Consider the following 17,107-nt stretch of genomic DNA (forward strand, 5'->3'; position numbering starts at 1 on the left):
CATAATTTTTTTTTCGAAATTTGGAACAAACTTTTGAATGAAAAGTTAAAAGAATCATAATTTATTAGTGAAAATGTTCATACATAGCTTTCACACACAAATTTGAACCATGTTAGCGAATGAAAAATAGCTGTTTTATTAACTTGGTTATAGTTATCATCCCTGCTGAAAAACAATTGACACCATACACAAAATACACAAAATTTAATTAGTTACAATGGGACTTGTATTGGTTTTAATGGGACCTGTAATGGACCCTATTGGTCTCTGCTAATTGGTCGACTTCTATTGGTGGCTTGTTTAAACCACAAAATCCTAACAGAATATGTCTCAAAACACACTACAGAAAACCATTTTTTAATGGTTAAAAGTTGATGGTTTGTAATCTTTTTAATTGTACTTGTAATGGAAACCATTAGAATTTTTGTGATGGTTTATATTGGGGTTTTATTTTTTCAGCTTTTGAATGAATCATAGTTTGTTTGCGATATGTTCATACGGATTTGTGTTTATGCATGGTTAGTGAAGCCACATTGCTCTTCTGTGTTGTGATTACTATACTTTTCTGTTATCTAGAGTTAAAGATCTTACTTTAACTTCATAGTTATGGGTATTGGTTATTATTCTTGAAGTGAACAGACACTTTTAGCAATAAGATGATTGGCTTGTATCATTTAACATAACAGTTAATTTTCTATCTACACACACTATACTTAAACCTAACTTTTAAATGCTAGTCAAGCTACAATTAAAGGCATATTTATGCTGACCATAGTCTAGTATCTTCATCAAAATGACATACACAAAAGAGAATATCCCACCTTTATGTTCTTGAATATTAACTAGATTTATTGACATCGCCCAGTAGTTCAAACTGATTTACTGAGGATTTTAAGCAACATAAATCAGAGAAAACTCTGATAGAGCATTTGATGGCTAGGTATGATTAAGAAATCATTTTGAGGGTTTGGAAAGTGTCAGTTTGAAATCAGAAATACATCCAAAATCCGAAAATCACAGTTGGAACTACCTCTGTGACATTTTCATCAACAGACGCCTAAATAGGAGTTCATCGCAGCAGACGTTTAAATGCTGCCTTTAGTGACACACCAGCGCTGTTGCAAAGTTGCCGTTTCGCCTATTAAGTTACGCTTTTTCTTGTATCTCTCAGTAAGTGGGCGGACAAATTTAGAAATTTGTAAAAGCGAGTTTTAATGGTTTCTGTGCACATGTATTCACGCAGTAACAAGTTAGATCTCGGCTTTCTTTCTTTTTTTTTTTTTTGTCATCACGACTCTTAGTTCTCAATGTTTTCAGAAGGTCAGCGGGCTTAAACATCTTCAGCCTTCTTAACATCCCTGCTCTTTGATCCAAAAACACAAATATTATTCTCTGCCTTGAGATCTTTTTCGCCGAAAGATTGCTATGAATATTTATACCTCAACTCGCACTCTTATTAGAAACAGCAACGAATATTCTTTCAATGAGCTTATCTGACAGGTGTGCACCTTACATGATTGGGCGAAAGGGGGGCATGCATATGCATGAGGCAGCCAATGGAGTGATGAATAAATTGGTGCTGTTGGAGGCTCAGAGAGACTTTTATAGAAAGATAAAGTGAACATGTCAGAGCAGCCAGCAGTGGAAAAGAGGTTGAGATGGAGGAGGTATTTATTGTTTCTGCCGTTGAATCCGATCCTGGCGCCAATCTGAATATGTATATCCTGATCTGCATAAACGTACAATGAGACTGAATAAGTGCTGATTTGTTAGGGAAGAACGAAAAGGTGGAGGGGAAAGAGAGAAGAAAGGATGAGAACGGATTGAAAAAACTGTGACATTGTTATGGCGTTCATTTTTTTGTTGCTGTTGTTGTTATTTGTTTAACCCTCTCCTTTTTTCTTGATATTCTTCGGTAAGTGAAAACCTGTTATCAGCATCACGCTTAACAGGTCCTTTGTCTTCTTTCATTTGAAGTGAGTTAGACAAGGCGAGAACGGAAAAAAAAAGCCAGGTGTGTGAAAAAGTAACAGGAGTCTTGCTCATCCCGTCATGAAATCCGAAAATAAAAGTGCAGTGGATGAAAGGGTTTTCTTTTTTTATATACACATTCATATAAAACCTTTTTACTATGATAATGAGCTAAGTGCAGCACCAAAGACTGCTGAGAAAAAGTTCACTTTTTGCTTTTTACATGTAGTTAAGTGAAAGTACACGTCCATACTTTAACTCTTTTATCATGACTTCAAAATACACTTCTTGAATATCTGCCCATTATGTCAGCAAACTCTAAAACACACTTGTATTGGTATTAAATGGTGAAAATATAAATCCAGGCGTATTGGTATGAGGGACGCCACACATGATGTCTTCCACAAATACCAATACAATCAACTAGAACATCGAAGCAGTCACCTATGATCTAGCAACCATCTCGAACCTTAGAAACCAGATAAGCAACTTACGACCTGCATACTAATGCTGTAGAAACTAGCCAGTGTACATTAGCAACCTTCTAGCAACACAGCCTCGCTTTCTTTTTTAAATAACCAATATCGTTTTGTTTATATCACAGCTTGAGCCAGAGACGTTGAGCTTGGTAAAGCCGCATTTGACAGCTACAGTCTAATAGATTCCCCTTTAGATTCAATATGAAACTTTTGCTGAAGCAACACTGTGATTATAATGATGCTGAGGATGTGTAGTTTGAAAATTATGTCATTTATGTTGGTGCATGGCACTGGTGTTATGTATTTTACTCGGTAATGCTGTTTGTCTAACCATTTGAGACCCTGGACCACAAAACCTTGAGTAGCATGGGTATATTTGTAGCAATTGGCAAAAATACATTGTATGGGTTAAAATGATTGATTTTTCTTTTATGCCAAAAATCATTAGGATATTAAGTAAAGGTCATGTTCCGTGAAGATATATTGTAAATGTCCTACAAATAGATCAAAACTTCATTTTTGATTATTAAGGTGCATTGCTAAGAACTTAATTTGGACAAGCTTAGAGGTGATTTTCTCAATATTTAGATTTTTTTGCACTCTTAGAATCCAGATTTTCAAATAAATGTATCTCGGCCTTTATCCTAACAAACCATATCAATGGAAAGCTTATTTATTCAGCTTTCAGATGATGTATAAATCTCAATTTCAGAAACTTGACCCATATGACTGGTTTTGTGACTTTTTTTGTGACCAGACTTTTTCGTCCTAATGGAAACCATATTTGCACTGTCTGAATCAAAATTGTTGGCGGAAGTTAGAGGCTAAGTTTTAAATTCTTGGATCTTCTCAATGCAAATTTTGTCATTGTTGTGGAGCACAATAACTTATAAACAACCTTAAAGGGTTAGTTCACTCAAAAATGAAAATTGGCCCATTATTTACTCATCCTCCAGGCATCCTAGGTGTATATGACTTCCTTCTTTCAGACCAATCCTTTGTCAATCCAATCTTAGTTATATTCAATATTATCCTGACATTTTCAAGCTTTAGAATTGCATGGGATGGGTGTTTCCCTTCATCAATCCAAAACAAGTCCAATAAAGTGCATCCATCCAAAATAAAAAGTGCCTCACATGGCTCCGAGGGGTGAATAAAGGCCTCCAGTAGCAAATCGATGCATTTTTGTAAGAAAAATATCTATATTGTTAATGTAATAATCACTTTAATCTAGCTTGCGCTAACTGATGGTACACATAAGGAGTCTGGTTTTCCTTTGGAAAAGTAAGGAAACTTTTGAGAAACTTTTAAGAAGGACTTTCGTTTACAACCAGTTGGTGCAACCTAGATTTAAAGTGTTTATTACATTTTAAATATGTATATTATTATAACAAAAATGCACCGATTCACCCCCCAGAGCTGTGTGAGGCACTTTTTATTATGAATGGATGCACTTTATTGGACTTGTTTTTGACTGATGAAGAGAAACACCCGCAAATGCAAATCTAAAGCTTTGAAATGCCAGGATAATTGTGACCCTGGACCACAAAACCAGTCTTAAGTCGCTGGGGTATATTTGTAGCAATAGCCAAAAATACATTGCATGGGTCAAAATTTTTGATTTTTCTTTTATGCCAAAAATCATTAGGAAATTAAGTAAAGATCATGTTCCATGAAGATTTTTTGTAAAATTCCTACTGTAAATATATCAAAATGTATTTTTTGATTTGTAAAATGCATTGTTAAGAACCTAATTTGGACAACTTTAAAGGTGATTTTCTCAGTATTTTGATTTTTTTGCACCCTCAGATTCCTGATTTTTAAATAGATGTATCTCGGTCAAATATTGTTATATCCTAACAAACTATGCATCAATAGAAAGCTTATTTATATGAGCTTTAATATGATGTATAAATCTCAGTTTTGTAAAATTTTACCTTATGACTGGTTTTGTGGTCCAGGGTCACAATTTTTAATATAACTCAGATTGGATTCATCTAAAAGAAGGAAGTCATATACACCTAGGATGTCTGGAGGGTGAGTAAATAATGAGCTAATTTAAATTTTCGGGTGTACATATTCATACTAAAAAACAAAAAAAACTTCAATTTAAATTTTATGGGGACTTAAAGCAACACCAAAACACCTAGAGGTACCTTAGCAAAAAAAATTTGTTTTTATACTTTTTGCATTGTTTTCTTCAGAAAATGTTAAAATCTTGTTTGTACTGACAAGTATGTGTGTGTCTTTCTGTTTGTGTTTGTATGAACACAGAGCCTCCGTACTTCACGTCAAAACCAAAGAGATCGGTGATAACGGAAGTTGAGAAAACGGTGGAGCTTCACTGTCAGGCCAAAGGTAAGCCTCACCCCTACGAGAGACAGGTGGCTGTGTTGCACATATCAAATTACCGCAGCACCTCTGAGTTTGACCACTTCAGAGTCATATAATACATGTCCTACATAGTCTGCTGTTGTATAACCATTCCCCTGCAGGAAACTATTATCTTTATATTGTCAGGAGGTATAAAAACTGCCAGCACTTGCACAAAAAAGTCACTTAACTTCCAGCGCAATACCTGTCAGTCGTGAACCTTTAAAAGTATCTTTTAAAAGCATAATGTTCCCATTTCTGCTCAATGTTATAGCATGTTCATTTTACTGTGACTGGTGTGCTTTCAGACGACTATTTGCTATAAGAACGTCATTCATTTTATGTGCTGAGTCCACCGTAAGGCTTTTATTGGACCCGTTTGTCGCCTCACAAATTTGACCTTTTCGCCAAGCGTGCCGCATCGACCCCCGCTCATTTCCTCAATGTGTCCTTATTTGAATTCATCTTTATTTAATCGACTAAATGAGTGATCTAGAATAAGCGGTCAAGTACATTAGAAAAGGCGAGCGAGGCGCTAATGGAATTAGCCGCTAATTGGCGTCAGTGTTCATAGAACGTTAGGATCTAGTTAAAAGACATTAGGTATATCATTGGCTCACAGAGAAAGGAGGAATAGAATCCAACTAGAAAATCCTTTTAACAAGCTGCGTAAATCTGACCTACATTTCAGCAACAAAGTGCCAAGTGTCTAAAAGTTAAACTTTTCATGACTTCTAACAAGGAAAATTCGTAAAAAGAGAGACCTCAAACGGTTCTTTCTTCTCCCCTTCTTTCTATCGTAATATTTTTCTCCTTTATTTAACAGAAATCTGGACAGTTTCACTTTCATGAAACTTCTGAAAACTACTGAGACTTTTCCTTTTTTTGCGGCAGAGATTGTACCTCTGCAATTTACACTTGCTGTGAATCTCGTCTCGTTCCTTTTGCACTTTCGTAAGGGTGTGAAGCTGAGTTTGTGCACACTTTGTCATAAACTGTCAGAAATTTAATTACAGCGAGCTTGTTTTTGACAGTCTTATTTTAACATCCTTGTCTTGCATCCCCGTGGGTGTGACACGACTATCGAAGATGGGAGGCGGGTGGAGCGGATTCACGTTATTTGACCTTTTAAAGTGTTGAGCTGCAGGATTTATCCATGATATATCCTTTAATTTGCATATCGTGATGAGCATATCATGAGATCCTTCGGATTAACTTAATTTACAATTAATGCTAATACATGTAATTGCCGTTTTATTCCTTTTCGTGCTCGCTTCTTGATTTCTCGCTTCTTGTCTCTTGATCTCCCTCTCCAAATCTGCTGCTTTTTTGTCGGTGAAGCATGTCAAAATTTTATTGGAAGTTTAATCAATCAAAGCCAATTTATTAGATTAAATTTTCATTAATTAAACCAAAGTGTGCCCCTGATGAAGGTCTATTGATGAAAACCTTACATTGTGATAAATCAAGCTGTGTGTGTGTGTGTGTGTGTGTGTGTGTGTGTGTGTGTGTGTGTGTGTGTGTGTGTGTGTGTGTCTGTACCTGGTATTCATCACGTTATGGGGACCAAATGTCCCCACAAGGATAGTAATACCAGTAGATTTTGACCTTGTGGGGACATTTCTCAGGTCCCCATGAGGAAACAGGCTTATAAATTATGCACAATGAGTTTTTTTGAGGAAGTAAAGGTGTGCACAATCTCCTGTGAGGGCTAGGTTTAGGTGTAGGGCCATAGAAAATACGGTTTGTACAGTATGAAAACCATTACGCCTATGGAATGTCCCCATAAAACATGTAAACCCAACATGTGTGTGTGTGTGTGTGTGTGTGTGTGTGTGTGTGTGTGTGTGTGTGTGTGTGTGTGTGTGTGTGTGTGTGTATCTGCTTTGGTAATAATCTTCTGTTCTATAAAGTGTCATATGGCATTTGTATAAATCTAGCCCGTAAATATTTGGGGTACATAAACTATGGTTAAAGATTGGAATAATGAAGATTTTAATGTTTTTTGTGCTCATTAATAAGACCAAGGCTGCATTAATAAGACCAAAATACATTAAAAAGATATTCATATTGTGAAATATTATTATAACTATTACAGTTTTCTATTTTAATATATTTTTAAAAATCTAATATATTCCTATTCTGATAAAATGTAGCCATTACTCCAGTATTTACTGTTATAATGCATAATATTTCAGAAATAATTTGTAAATGCTGATTCGGTGCTTAATGATTGTAGATTATTATAAATTTGTTGAAAACAGCTTAATGTGTTTGTGGAAACTACGGATGCACCGATACGAATCGGCCGATCATGCTTGCGCGTTTTGTCAGTAAAGCCGGTTCTGTAATCAGCGGTAAATGCCATCAGGTGCGTGATTTCACGTTGAGCCGTATATACTACACACAGCCGTTGTTTACCGACGAGCTGCGCAAATCAATGTTCATTATCAGTGTGAAAGTGCGCAGCTCGTCAGTGAACAATGGCTGTGTGTAGTATATACGGCTCAATGTGAAATCACGCACCTGATGGTATTTACCGCTGATTACAGAACCGGCTTTACTGACAAAACGCGCAAGTGATCGGCCGATACGGATCGGTGCATCCCTAGTGGAAACCATGATACATTTTTATTTTTCATGTTGATACTGCCATTCAAAAGTTTGGGGTCAGTAAGATTTTCAAGATCAAGGCTGCATTTATATTGTGAAATATTATTTCAATGTAAAATAACTGTTTTCTATGTGAATATGTTTTAAAATATAATTTATTTCTGTGATGCGAAGCTGAATTTTCTGCATCATTAATCTAGTCTTCAGTGTGACATGATCCATAAATCAGGATTTATTATCAATGTTGAAAAAAGTTGTGCTGCTTAAAATTTTGTTGGAACCCCTCAGGATTCTTTGATGAATATAAAGCTTAAAAAAAGAACAGCATTTATACAAAATAGAAATATTTTGTAACAATGTAAAAGATAATTTAAAACTTTGTGGTCAGTACATTTTTTTTAATATTGAATTAAATGAATACTTTTATACAGCAAGGATGTGTTAAATTGATAAAAAGTGATAGAAGATTAGATTTCTATTTTAAATAAATGCTGTTCTTTTTTCAACACTGATAATGAAAGTAATAAATCAGCATATTAGAATAATTTCTGAAGAATCATGGAACACTGAAATGTAATGGCTGATGAAAATTCAGCTTTGCATCACAGGAATAAATTATATATTAAAATAGAAAATAATATTATAGTAATATTTCACAATTTTAATGTTTTTTTTCTATATATTTAATCACATATATGCAGCATTAATGAGCATAAATAACTTACATAAAAGAAACTTAATATATATGAAATTGTTACATTTATTTAAGCTGTATGAAAACTGAAACACATTGTCATGCTTCATGTATTATTCAGGGGTTCCCACACCGAGGCTGGAGTGGTTCAAAGATGCCGTCCCCCTCTCCACCTTGAACAACCCTCGATACAAGCTCACCTCCTCCTCAATGGTTTTGCAAGTGCGGAGAATTCAGCCGGACGATGCTGGAATATTCCAGTGCTTTGCTGAAAACACGGCCGGAGAAATCCAAGCACATACCAACTTGGTTGTTACAAGTAAGATGAACAGTTAAAGAAACATTTCACCCAAAAATGCATTTCTGCTATTCTTTACTTACTCACAAACCTGTACCACCAAGAGACCTTTAGTAGGACAAAGACATTTTGAATTCATTTTGCTGCTTTATTAATCCTTTTTGAAGCTTGAGAGACCCTAGTTACAATATAATTACATTATATGGATGCAAGATTCTTCATAAAAATCGTATTTTTTCGTTCCTCTGGAAAATAAAAGTAATATGGCTTTGGAACGACATGAGGGTGAGTAAATGATGACAGGACTTTCATTTCTGGGTGAACTATTGCTTCAAGCTAATGGGAGGATGATGCATAAATACAGCCATGGATGTTTTAAAAGTCAGTGATCTTGCTCTCTTCTCCTCTCGGTTGTGAATTGATCAGGGAGTTCAGAGACCCCTCATTGATCTGTGTAATTAATCAGTGTCTACTGAGAGATCAACCTTTAACACACACACATACACTCAGCACTTAATCAACACCTCCAGCTCTCTCTCGCTTAGTCATTCTCATCTCTCTTTTTCTCTCAAGTTTCATTTCAGTTCACACTATTTTTTATTTAAGTTTGAGAGTTTTGAAGTTAGGCACATTCATCATGTTTATGAAATTAATTAACAAGTGAATAACTCTAATAACAGAGTTATTATAATAGTGGTGTGATATTTAAAGCGGCAGTTTGTTGCATCTACAAATACTTTATGCAGTGATCTCAAATAATTAAATGCTCACATAAAATGTATTCATTTCATTGCATTGGATATCCAAATATCAAACCAAATAGCATTTGCAAACAAGTAGAGCTAGAGCTACATCACCATTAATTTGATTACAAAATTTTAATAAAACAGTAATACTGTAAAATATGATTGGGGTTTATTAATTTAACAATTTATAATTACAAAACCATCCTTTAGCTTATAGGATTACTCCACTTCCAAAATAAACATTTTCTAAAAATGTACTCACCCCCATGTCATTCAAGATGTTCATGTTTTTCTTTTTTCAGTCCCTAAGAAATTACGGTTTTTGAGGAGTACATTCCAGGATTTTTCTTCATATAGTGGACTTCAATGGTGCTCAACGGTTTGAAGGTTAAAAATGCAGTTTCAGTGCAGCTTCAAATGGATCTACACAATCGCAGCCAAGGAATAAGGGTCTTATCTAGGGACACGATTGGTTATTTTCTTAAAAAATTTAGAATCATTTTTAACCTTAAAATACTCATCTTGTCTAGCTCTGCAATATGCATGCATACTCTGTGCACTCTGGTTCAAGACAGTTAGGGTATGTAGAAAAACTCCTATGAAATTTTCTCCTCCAGCTTCAAAATCGCCATACATCGCTGCAGAAGTACCGACCCAGTGTTTGCAATGTGAACGTGCAAGAAGGATCAAACATACAAAAAAGGTAAAACTGCGCTGTAGGACGATTTTAAAGCTGGAGGAGAAAATGAGAAGGGAGTTTTTCGACATACCCTAACTGTCTTGAACTGGAGTGCACAGAGTACGCATGTGCATCGCAGTGCTAGACAAGACAAGCATTTGTAGTTAAAAAGTGTATAAATATATATATATATATATATATATATATATATATATATATATATATTATTTATTTATTTTTTAAAGAAAATGACCAGTCGTTTCACTAGATAAGTCCACTATATGGTGAAAAATCCTGGAATTTTCCCTCAAAAAACATTTACAATGTTTCAGCATTTCTTTGAGACTAAATAAAAAAAGACATGAATTTTTTGGATGACATTTTGTAAATTACCAGGGAATTTATATTCTGAAAGTGGAGTAATCCTTTAAATGAGCATGACACTAGCAACTCCAAGGTCATGGGTTTAGTTTCAATTTGTTTTCTCCAGAATTCTTTTATCAGTGGAAAGTTTAAAAAATTACATTTATTTGAAATAGAAACATTTTCTAAAAATTCTAAAAATCTTTACTGTCACTTTTGATTTATTCATCCCAACCTTTATTTAATATATATAATATAATAATAATAGGTACACTACTGTACACTACTATTTATATATATATAATTATTTATATAGTAAAAATAGCAGTGTACAGTGTACTTGTTCAAAAAAGTATATTTGTCAAACTGAAAGATGAAAGGAAGGGAATGGAAGGAAGTGACGTGAGGCCACATATGGTGACCCATGCTAGGAATTTGTGCTCTGTATTTAACCCGTGCTCTGTATTTAACCCATCCACGTGTGTGTGTACACACACACACACACACACACACACACACACACACACACACGGAGCAGTGGGCAGCCATTGCTGCAGTGCCTGGGGTGCAGTTGGGGGTTCGGTGCCTTGCTCAAGGGACTCACCTCAGTCGTGGTATTGAGGGTGGAGAGGGTACTGTACATTCACTCCCCCCACCTACAATCCCTGCCGGACCTGAGACTTGAACCCGCAACCTTTGGGTTACAAGTCTGACTCTCTAACCATTAGGCCACAGCTGCCCCAATTTGTACTTTTATTTGCATTTCTATGACCGTTCTGTAGCTCCCACCATCTCGCACACCACGATTGGTTGATTATATACAATGCCTGCATGCGATTGGTCAAACTACTTTTCAGTCCTGATATTTTAGACAATTTAGAAATCCTGGCAAGACAATTTTCATAAAAAGAAGATGGATATTCACTTTTCAGTTATCTGACTGACTTGTTTTTTCATGTTAGGTGTGTCACCATCTTTCACCACGCCCCCTTCTGACATCACTGTGACTGACGGAACGTCAGCTGTCTTCACCTGTGAGACATCTGGTGCCCCTAAACCTGCTATTGTTTGGAGGAAAGGTATGTCGGGGTACATTCACGCTCCTTTGCACGTCATTTACACAGTTACACTTGTAAGCAGTTTGGTGACTAAACCCCGTGAATCTTGCAGGTTCTCAGGTGTTAGCGAGCGGATCGGTGCAGATGCCACGTTTCACTCTGCTGGAGTCCGGAGGCTTACAGATACTCCCCATAATGCCGAGTGACGCCGGAAACTATACGTGCTTGGCATCTAACTCTGAGGGACTGGTCAACGCAACCGTGGCCCTGACAGTCTTGAGTACGAAAGTGTAAAATATGTTGTTTTTAATGACTTGAAAGTGCAAACAAATGCAGCGTGTTTGAAATTCAGCGGAGGCAGGATTGCAGACAATTTCCAAACATGTCTTTTATCAGCAGTCATTGTTTGGCTTAATAGCAGCATTCATTAGCTAGGCTGATTGTAAGAAGCATAGCAGAGCACAACATTTGTGAAATGATAAGTCTTTCGCAGTAATTTCACACCGGAATAGTGTCATCCTTAAATCCCAAGGCCTCGATTTATCTTGCTCTGCATGCTTAATGATGCTGATGTAGGTTTACGCTCAGGCGTGGGTGCGTGGAAGTCTCTAAGAGCATTTTTTGACATCCAGCCTAAATAATGCTGTTTGTGGATTGGCCACTTAAAAGGAAGAGCAAGAAGTCTGTCAGATTAAAACTTCAGTGTGTAATGTATGCACCACTGGCGGCGCCAAATGGAATTTCGAAAAACTATTCCCATCTACTACTGTTACAAAAAGATAGTCTCGGCCAAACTCACGCATCGGTTGAGTTGGAAATTGACTTGTTGGGCCGCAAAGCGACTGTGTTAGGTCTATTATAGTTAAAGTGCCCCTATTATGCCATTTTTAGGGCTCCTAATAGTGGTCCCCAGTCGTCAGTGAAAGGATATGTTTGAGGACGGGTTAAGTTGTTCACGGCCGGCCAACATAAAACTTTGTAAGAATTATGCAAATATGTTTCCCTGTGACATGTAGCCTTCACGGAAGTGGGATTCTAATTACTAATGACTTGTTTAGGCTGTACAGAGTCGATTCTTTATTTTAGGAGACAATAACTTTATTTATTGTGCAACTACATTGCACACTGCATGAAAGGCATAACAGGGGCACTTCAAATAAAACTGAAATTAAATTAAATAATTAAATTAAATTAAATATTTCTTTTATTTAAAATCAACGTTACCTTAAATAACTTAACAAAATAACACCGAAGTGTCTTTAAAAGCCCTCTTTTGTGCAGAACTACTTTCTTCTGCCATGGATTCAAATCTAAGTTTGACAGTTTAACAGCTGAGCCCAAGCCTCCATTACTAATTCAAAAATGTCACTTTAGAACTAATAAGGAAGGAATGTTGGGTTGCTTCATTGAAAGCTTATTGTATTACTGTATTAAAAGCTCACTTTGCTATGTGTAGTAGAGTATTATGAGAGAAGGATGGACTGAGCAAATGTGAGATTACCTGCATCTGATACAGCATTCATTCTTCAGATCAATCCCATATTCACGACAAAACATTAGTTTGAATGTCCGCTGAGGAAAGTGTCATCTTTGTTGTAACGTCATTATTCTTTCATCTGCGTTAGGCTGATGTTGAAACTAAAAATAACTTCTGTTTATGACAGCATTTATTTTTTCAATGTAAAAGTCGTTACTGTTGACTCGTAAAAACGGTCTCTTCTTGCCATCTAAAGGCGGAAAAGTGTAATTAAATCACCTTCATGAACACGGGCACCATTTTTCAATACTAAGCAGTATTAAATACTACTATTATGTATATAAAATACAGTATTAAATACAACTCTTATTTATATAAAATACTATTTATTGAATAATGATGTTTAATAAACGACAACAACAGCCATCATAAAGTTGTTAGGCAATTTAGTCCAAAGTACACAGGCAGCGCTCTGATATACAGCATTGAATTTACATAAACATGATGAGATTTTGCCAAAATGATTTGCTCTGGAACAAATAATAGATTAATGAGACCAAATCTGTTAGATTTGCCCAAAACAAATTATATCTCTTGTTTAACCACTATACAGACATCAGAGCCAGCGGCAAATTTTAGAAGATCTGGCCGAGCTGAGTGCTGAACGGTCACTGACGATCTGGACTTTACGTATCTGAAAACATAATCGAAAATTGCATATTTGAAGTATAAAACCTCTTAAAACTACATTCCGTGACACAAAAGCAGTGGATTTGGGTATCAGCCATGACACTGGCTGTGAGAAGTACCGTAAGCGGAGTGACACAATTACAAACAGTGAACCTGCTGTTGGCGTTCTGTTGGACTTTAATATTGCACTCTTATTAGATGCGAGAATTAGAAAGAACTGTTTTATAAATAAATAAACAAATAAATAATTTTGGCTAGTTGCCAAGGCACATTGATGTAATAAAATAGCAAAAAACTAAAATAAAAATAATAAAAACTATATAGACATAACAAAAACATAAAAATTACTAAAATCTTAACTGAAATTAAAATGAAAATGGTAAATAGAAAAATAAAAACTGATTCAAAATATTATTAACAACTATAATAGTATCTCAGTGATACTAAAATAACACTCTCTGTCCATTAAACTGAGAAAAAGCATTTAAATGTTGAAAAAATTACACACATTAGCTTTAATCAAGTCAATTGGACCCAGTGGGTTGTGTGTGAGAGAGAATTTGTTCATTTGCTTAGCCGTACTATATGTTCATTGAGACACAGTGTGAATATTCGAATGTTCATGCTTTGTAAATTTCATTCTGTTTTGCTAATGAAGCTGTCAGTGGGAATTACCTAATAGGGTTAACAGAACTGTGAATAATGATGTTGGTAATGATTAAACTGTGGCGTGATTTTGTCCTAAACTGCATTTTATTAATCAGGTCGAACCTTCATTTCAACACCCCCTGAGGATCAGCGTGTCATCAAGGGAACTACCGCTGTGCTGAACTGCGCGGCAACCCACGACCCCAGAGTCACCGTCAGGTCAGAGCGTGAGCTGAGATGCATGCTGTGAAACACATTTTGACATTTAAATTTCTCAAACTTAAGAAAATTGCCGCTGCAAGGTCTGCATTGGTTTTTGCTAATTAGCGATGCTAAGTCAAGCATTGCTGTTACTATTACTCAAAACCTCTGACATAACTCGCCCCGCACCACTTGTGCTACAGACACGAATGATTCCTTAAATCATGCCACTTGACTACTTTTCTAAGCTATTTGAAAGTGGAGGCGGATGAGCTATGATGGAAATGCTGAATAAAGTAGATACACATCAAAAACAAGTCATGTGACTGAATAATTTGTGCATGAATTATTTTTATTGTGTGCAAGTTACCCAGGAATGTGAAATGGGAGCACTGATTATTCACAAGTTGTTTTTGCAATATTTACAGTGCCTTGCGAAAGTATTCATACCCCTTAATTTTTTTCATGTTTTATGTTGCTGCCTTATGTTAAACTGTTTTAAATTACTTTTTTCCCACATCAATTTACACACCATGCACCGTAATGACAAAGCAAAAACAGGATTGTCACAACTTCGTACATTTATTAAAAATAAATGAACTGGAATAAGTACATTGCATAAGTATTCATACCCTTCGGTACTTAGATGAAGCACCTTTACAGTCTCAAGTCTTTTTGGGTATGATGCAACAAGATTTGCACATCAACATTTGGCAATTATCTGGCATTCTTCACCTCACCTCTTCGCCTCTCAAGCTCTGTCAGCTTGGATGGGGTCTGGCAGACATTTTCAGGTTTCTCCAGAAATGTTTGATTGGGTTTAAGCCAGGCTTTGGCTGGGCCACTCAAGGACATTCACAGAGTTGTCTATAAGCCACTCTTGCTGTGTGCTTAGGGTCATTGTCCTGTTGAAAGGTGAACCTTCTGCCTAGTCTGAGGATCTGGATGCTCTGGACTGGGTTTTCATTAAGGCTATCTCAATATTTTGGTGCATTTAGTCCCTCAGTCCCTGCCACTGAAAAACAGCCCCACAGCATGAGGCGGCTACCACCACTCTTTACTGTTGGCATGGTACTCTGCAGGTGATGAGCAGTGCCTGGTTTCCTTCAAACATGATGCTTGGAATTGAGGTTCATCAGACCACAGAATCCTCTAATTGTCTGAGGGTCCTTTAGATGCTTTTTTGCAAATTCCAAATGTGTTTTCATGTGGATTGAGTTTGGCCACACCACCATTAGGACTTTGGTGATGTTTGTCCTTCTGTAAGTTTCTCTCATCTGCATATATGATCATGGAGCTCAACTAGAGTGAGGTTGTTGGTCACCCTTCTAGCCAAGGCCCTTTTCAATCAATTGCTCAGTTTGGCCAGGAGGCCAGCTCTATGAAGAGTCATGGTTGTTTCAAACTTCTTCCATTAAGGGTAACAGACACTACATGCTTATGTGTACTTTCAATGCAGCAGAATTAACTTTGGGTAAGTGTAGTAACATCTACAAGCAAAATGAATGCTACTGAGTGAAATTTCAACTGTCCCAGATAAGGGTATGAATACTTATGCAATGGAATCATTTAAGTTTTTTATTTTTTTAATTTTTTTAAAGATGTCTAAAACCTGTTTTTGCTTTGCCTTTATGGTTGATGTGGGAAAAAAAAGTAAAACAAAAGACACTCAGTGTGAGAAATACCGCAAGCGGAGTGATACCAACAGTGAAACGGTTAGAGTTTGGTTATACTAGAATATCACACTCCTCTCAGCCATTCAGATTCAAAGACCAGAAAGAACTGTTGTCCCTGATGAAAAGACCTGCATGAATGTCACTACGGTTTATAATGTTAAGTGCTGGATACCCAGTAACCAATACACAATATTTACTGGTAACCAGCTATGCCATTTAATAGACTATTAAACCGTTTTGGCAACCGCAAAACATAAACATATATATATATATATATATATATATATATATATATATATATATATATAAAAATTAGGGCCGGGACTCGATTAAAAAAATTAATCTAATTAATTAGAGGCTTTGTAATTAATTAATCGAAATTAATCGCATTTTAATCGCATATAAATATTTGACCTGAGAACAGTGAGAAGTAAGTTTTTTCATATGGATTTTTAGTATACCATTGAATAATGACTGAATACATAAACTTAAGCAACAAAATATTGTTTATTTTTGTTCAACCAAGTCCAACAGACCAGTGCAATATTGCCATTAACTGTAGCAATAGGATACAGTGTTTCCCCTAGGTTTCCATTCTTTTTTTCTCGGTACTTTACCCTACTTTGTGTAATAACGAAAACATTTATTTCAGTGAAAAAATAAACCCAAAACTCTCTATTTTAACATTTTGAACAATAGGGCTTTACAATCTTTTTCTTTTTTTTTAAAGAAATTCTTGTTTTAATTTTTCTCATAATCAAATGAAAGCATAAACATTTATTTATTTTTAATCAAACGAAAAAATAAACCTTTTTAATTTTTGGCAAACAAACAGAGGTTTGCTTTTAAAATCAATAAATAATAATAATTTAACATTTAAATAATAATCATAGTATTTTTTTCTACAATTAAGTGGTTAATCTTGTTGTTATATTTATTTTTTATCATATATATTGTTTTTTGTCAATTATTATTTAAATAGGAATATTGTTCTGTTTCATGTTAAACCGTACTTTTATTTTGACAGGTTGCCGTGAAGTTTCTGTGTGTAAAGTATGATATGATGCTAGTTTTCTCAAATGAAACGGTAAATGTGACACTGACAGTAGCTTTGGAGATTGAGTCTATCTGTTCATGTGAG

At 35.6% G+C, this 17,107-nt stretch overlaps 1 protein-coding gene across 1 annotated transcript in view; it reads left to right on the top strand.

Annotated features, from left to right (window-relative positions):
• sdk1b (sidekick cell adhesion molecule 1b) overlaps positions 1-17,107 on the top strand; it is a 191,093-nt gene that overhangs the window by 71,878 nt on the left and 102,108 nt on the right. Inside the window, exons 11-15 of the mRNA XM_073842664.1 lie at positions 4,725-4,808; positions 8,252-8,449; positions 11,179-11,295; positions 11,387-11,554; positions 14,206-14,308. Of these exons, the coding sequence (XP_073698765.1) occupies positions 4,725-4,808; positions 8,252-8,449; positions 11,179-11,295; positions 11,387-11,554; positions 14,206-14,308 (670 nt within the window). The remainder of the gene's footprint in view (positions 1-4,724; positions 4,809-8,251; positions 8,450-11,178; positions 11,296-11,386; positions 11,555-14,205; positions 14,309-17,107) is intronic.

This window comes from Garra rufa, chromosome 6 (genome assembly GCF_049309525.1).
Source record: "Garra rufa chromosome 6, GarRuf1.0, whole genome shotgun sequence".
Lineage (NCBI taxonomy): Eukaryota > Metazoa > Chordata > Actinopteri > Cypriniformes > Cyprinidae > Garra > Garra rufa.